This window comes from Lupinus angustifolius, chromosome LG03 (genome assembly GCF_001865875.1).
Source record: "Lupinus angustifolius cultivar Tanjil chromosome LG03, LupAngTanjil_v1.0, whole genome shotgun sequence".
Lineage (NCBI taxonomy): Eukaryota > Viridiplantae > Streptophyta > Magnoliopsida > Fabales > Fabaceae > Lupinus > Lupinus angustifolius.
Window position 1 is genome coordinate 2,949,300 of NC_032011.1, and position 5,633 is coordinate 2,954,932.

The 5,633-nt window shown below is 35.4% G+C and overlaps 1 protein-coding gene across 1 annotated transcript; it reads left to right on the plus strand.

The window, feature by feature from the left end:
- LOC109343090 (homeobox-leucine zipper protein HDG11-like) lies at positions 1,318-5,420 on the plus strand. Its single transcript, XM_019581226.1, has 10 exons — positions 1,318-1,748; positions 2,032-2,149; positions 2,297-2,485; positions 2,641-3,117; positions 3,239-3,340; positions 3,443-3,652; positions 3,740-3,920; positions 4,007-4,275; positions 4,369-4,458; positions 4,579-5,420. Exons 1-10 carry the CDS (start codon positions 1,600-1,602, stop codon positions 4,966-4,968), a joined length of 2,175 nt encoding a protein of 724 aa, XP_019436771.1. The 5' UTR covers positions 1,318-1,599; the 3' UTR covers positions 4,969-5,420.

Below are 5,633 nucleotides of genomic sequence, written 5' to 3' on the forward strand. Positions count from 1 at the left end.
TTATATTATTTTTTTATAATTACCGTCCTCAGTTTTTTATATGAACTAAGTAAAGTATTGATCTTTTGTCATTGATAAAATTGTAATTGTGTAGAAGCATATATATTCTCATAAAATGTGTCACACTATGTGATATTTATATTGATTGATTAGAAAAATATTTAAATAAAAAATTTAATAGTTAAGGGTCCATAATGTGCTCACCTTTTCTCCTCCCTTTACTCCACAACTATTTTTTTTTTTCTATATACACAAATGATAAAGATATAATTTATAAAAGAGTAATTAATATTTGTTTTCTAGAAAATGGGGGGAATGTTTTATTATCCCGTTTCAAATTCCAGTGGTCAGTTTTAGAAAGTGTAACCTACATACGTTTGAAATCCAATAATCTTACAGGATCCTTAATCTCAACGGGACAACCAATGTTTGACTTTTTAGCACACCTCGTAAGTGTCCCTGTGTGAACTCACAATGTAAAATCAGGAGAGAGAAATAAAACATAAATGATGACAGAGAAATAAAATCAAAACAACCAAATATAAGCAAAGCCTATTTATGTCATTTCAGCCACATATACCACCATCACCACCGCCATTACGTGGTGGTTCACCGCTCACAAAAATTCCGGCAATCTCATTTAAGGCTCAATGGGGTCACAACTCACAACACTCACAACGGTGGTGACTGATGACTGTACCACTCTATCAGTTTTAGAGAGAGAATTTAATTAAGAGTAGATAGTATTACATCAAAATATGCAATCTAAAATGTGATTCATTAAAAAATATTTAATAATTAAAATTTTAATTTAAATATATATTTTTAACTAATTATAATATATACATATGATAAATAAAGTAATCTAAAATGTATGACAGAAAATGTGATCTCTTCATTAACTCCTTTCTTTCTTCACGTTCTCTCTGAATCCCAATGCTTTTAAAGCCCCTCCATCAGTTGCACTTTTTTTCCCTCTCTATTGTAAAATGTAGTAACAAATAATGCATTTATTTATTAAATTATAGTATTTGTATAGTATAGTATATATTATTTATTTATTTATGTATTTAAGATGTACTATTCACTCATTCTGAATTCAGGAAGAGGAGAAGGTGGTGGTGTTTGTGAGTGGCTGGTTTTTTCTCTTCTATCATCAACCCCACAACTTTTGCAATAACTCACTCTCCAAAATCATGCCACTATCTTTGTTGTCACAGCCGTTTCAGAATTTTAACAATTAATATTATCACTCATACTTTTTTTCACCATTATTATTTTGTAATATATTTTTATTATCGTATGTGGTGATATGAATGAAATGAATGAATGAGAGTGAGTATATTTGGCATTTGGCTTCACAAAAAACACAGCATGCTTTAATATACCATAGCCATGATTTAGCTATAGCCAAACCCACCCACCAAACTCTCATTCATTTCAGCATCATCAAAGTTCTCTTCTTTTTCCATACCCACTATCACCTCAGAACAAAAACACACTCTTGCTTCTTCTACTACTACTACTATTACAACTTGTTCTTTTGATCTTTTCACTAGTGTTGGTGGTGGTGATTGAAACATAGAGAGAGGGAGTGCAATGGAGTACGGTGTTGGAGGCGGTGGTGGGTTCCCCGGGGATCACCTCCACCATCACAATCATCACCATGATGGTGGTTCATCGGATTCTCAGAAGAGGAAGAAGCGTTACCACCGTCACACTGCTAACCAGATCCAAAGGCTGGAATCGTAAGCCCATTTTCTATTCATTGTTTTGATTTTATGTAATGGTTTTGCATTTCTTTTCTCTCTATATACATTTATCATCTTTGGTTTTGCACCCTCCTCCTCTTCTTCAAACTTGATCACATCCTTGGTAAGGGATTTTATGTATATGCTCTTTGAACCTTGAAGCATGCGTGATCATGGGTTGAGAAAAACACCCTTGATCATAAACTTTTTCTATAAAAAAACAAAATAATAAAACATTGTTGTCTCTCTTTGTGTGTGTTTGTTTTGTTGTTTTGTTCAGCATGTTCAAGGAGTGTCCACACCCTGATGAGAAACAAAGGATGCAGTTGAGCAGGGAGTTAGGTTTGGCCCCTAGACAGATCAAATTTTGGTTCCAGAACAGAAGGACTCAGATGAAAGTACTTTTATTTTTCCTCTAATGCTTTGTGTTTCTTTTGTGGGGGTCTAAGAAGTGTAGTTTGAATTGTGTTCAATTTTTGTTATATTCATGACACTATGTGGTACACTAGTTCTAATTAGTTCTCTCTTTTGGTTAACAAATTCAGGCCCAGCATGAACGAGCTGATAACTGCACACTAAGGGCAGAGAATGATAGGATACGTTGTGAGAACATTGCATATAGAGAGGCCTTAAAAAACATTTTCTGCCCTTCTTGTGGTGGCCCTCCACTCCATGAAGATCCTTATGTTGATGAACAAAAGTTAAGATTGGAGAATGCACAACTCAAAGAGGAGGTAAAGAATTAAATTTATTAAATTAAGCTTATATGAATCAATCAATAGCAAGTAATGCACAACCTTAATTAATTTATTCTCATTCAATGTTTTTGAGTTTTCCTAAATTTAAGCCTTATTGTATTGTTTATTGAAATGGTTTTGTTAATTTGCAGGTTGATAGAGTATCTAGCATTGCAGCTAAATACATTGGGAGACCAATTTCTCAGCTTCCACAACTTCACCCTATTCACATATCCTCTTTGGACTTATCAATGGGGAGTTTTGGGACACAAGGTTTCGGCGGCGGTCCTTCCCTTGATCTTGATCTTCTACCTGGGAATGGTTCTTCATCATCCATGCAAAATGTGCCTTACCAACCTCCTTGTCTTTCAGACATGGATAAGTCCCTTATGTCGGATATTGCTTCAAATGCTATGGAAGAGTTAGTTAGGCTTTTGCAGACTAATGAACCCTTGTGGATGAAATCAAGCACTGATGGAAGAGATGTTCTTAATTTTGACACCTACGAAAGAATGTTCCCTAAGCCAAATAGTCACTTGAAGAACCCTAATGTTAGGATTGAAGCTTCAAGAGATTCAGGAGTTGTAATTATGAATGGCTTAACTATGGTTGACATGTTCATGGATCCAGTAAGTATTAAGTTCTTATTCCTTGCTTATTATTATTTTCAATTATTATATTCAGATTAATTGAACTGAAACCTTCAATTAACCTTTGTGAATTGTTCAAATATAATGATTGATTTTGCAGAACAAGTGGATGGAGCTATTTCCCACTATTGTCACAATGGCTAGAACTTTTGAAGTTGTATCTTCTGCCATAATGGGTGGTCATAGTGGTACTTTGCAATTGGTATGCCGAAAATTTGTCTAACTTAGTTTTCTTTTGAATTTCATGCCAGTTTCTCTTGCAATTGAAACTTTTTTTCATGCATTATATTTTTCATTTACTCAGATGTATGAAGAGTTGCAAGTGCTTTCTCCACTTGTTTCAACTAGAGATTTCTACTTTCTGCGATACTGTCAGCAAATTGAGCAAGGGTTGTGGGCAATAGTTGATGTTTCTTATGATTTTCCCCAAGATAACAATCTTGCTCCTCAATTTCGATCTCATCGCCTTCCTTCCGGATGCTTTATACAGGACATGCCTAATGGTTATTCCCAGGTAACAAACAAACAATATTTTCTTTAGTTAGCTACTTTGATACTTCAATATATGCATTTTTAGTCACTGCTCTAAGTTATCATGCAGGTCACTTGGGTTGAGCATGTAGAGATTGAAGATAAAACTCCGGTTCATCGGCTTTATAGGAATCTTATCTTTAGTGGATTGGCATTTGGAGCACATAGATGGCTTAGTACTCTTCAGAGAATGTGTGAAAGAATTGCTTGTCTAATGGTATCAGGCAATTCTACCAGGGATCTTGGATCAGGTATTATCTATATCTTTGTTTTTGCACAATATCTTGTCATGTTTAACTTTTTGTACCTTGATCTGAACAAGTTACTTTGATCTCAGTGATTCCATCACCTGAGGGAAAGAGGAGCATGATGAAACTTGCACAAAGGATGATTACCAATTTCTGTGCAAGCATTAGCACTTCAGCTAGCCACAAATGGACCACTCTCTCAGGGTTGAATGAGATTGGAGTCAGAGTCACTGTCCATAATAGTTCAGACCCTGGCCAACCAAATGGTGTGGTGCTAAGTGCAGCCACTACCATTTGGCTCCCAATCCCTCCACAAACTGTATTCAATTTCTTCAAGGATGAAAGAAAAAGACCACAGGTTGTGACTTATATAAGTTAATATAGTAGCTTATTTGATGTTGTTACCTTAGAAATCTAAAGCTTCTAACATTTCTTTGTTTTCACTTTAAAGTGGGATGTTCTTTCCAATGGTAATGCTGTGCAAGAAGTTGCTCATATAGCAAATGGTTCGCATCCTGGTAACTGTGTATCTGTGCTTAGAGTAAGTCATTCTTCCTCCATTCCCTAATTCAAGTTAACATAATAGTGATTTCATTTCCATTACAATCAAAATCTGTATGCAATTTAATTACAATATCTACATTATTATCCATTTTCTCAGGCTTTCAACACTAGTCAAAACAGCATGTTGATACTCCAAGAGAGCTGCATAGACTCTTCAGGCTCAATTGTAGTTTATTGTCCAGTTGAATTGCCAGCCATAAACATCGCGATGAGCGGCGAAGACCCTTCATACATTCCCTTACTACCATCAGGATTCACCATTTCACCTGATGGCCAAAGTGATGAAGGAGGAGGAGATGGAGCATCAACAAGCTCAAACACAAACAGAAACACTTCAAGTGGGTCACTTGTAACAGTTGCATTTCAGATTTTAGTGAGTAGTTTGCCATCTGCAAAGCTGAATAAGGAGTCAGTGAATACTGTTAATAGCCTCATTGGAACCACTGTCCAACAAATAAAGGCTGCTTTGAATTGCCCTAGTTCCTAACCAACCTGCCCTATGATGCTTCAATTGCTATATATTTTTCTCTTTCTTTTTTACTCTTCTACCATCCTTAAATATGCTTATCAGAAAATGGTTCAGACCTCAGAGTCTATTTGTGCTGATGGTAATCAATGACTGGGAGAAGTGTTTTGAGTTAGTTGGGACTTCAATGCCCTCTCATCAAGTGCACAAGCCTCATTATTTACTGCTACTGCTATTGCTGTTGGTAGAGCTGTTTTTTTCTTCTTCAAAGGCTTCATTTACATTTTACACCAACTACCATATTTATTTTTACTTTAAGACCCTTTTTTTGTTCATTTGCAACATTAGATTTGGAACTTTGGAACAAGGGCAAAGAGGAAGTCAAGAACGCACCATATTGGTATTTTTTGTTATGAAAAAATGTGTGTATGGTTCGGGCATTGACTTCCTATTTATGAGACTTCTTATATTCATATGATTTAATGTTCACCTTATGTTGTAGTAGCTTTTATTATCTTATCATTTTTTATAGAAAAATTGATGGCAAAATGTGCATGAAGTAAGAGGTTGGTAAGAGGATTTATTTATACAAGGGAGTTGTGTGGGGACATGCAAAATTTGACAGTTTGGATACTTTTTGTGGCTTGACATCATTATTGTTCTCCATGCATTCTCAACAAAGTCAT

Excerpts from the sequence above, each read along its gene's own strand:
- LOC109343090 (XM_019581226.1), top strand. The coding sequence starts at position 1,600 with ATGGAGTACGGTGTTGGAGGCGGTGGTGGGTTCCCCGGGGATCACCTC. Across the intron at positions 1,749-2,031 it reads CAGATCCAAAGGCTGGAATC|CATGTTCAAGGAGTGTCCAC; the intron begins GTAAGCCCATTT and ends TGTTTTGTTCAG. Across the intron at positions 3,921-4,006 it reads TACCAGGGATCTTGGATCAG|TGATTCCATCACCTGAGGGA; the intron begins GTATTATCTATA and ends CTTTGATCTCAG.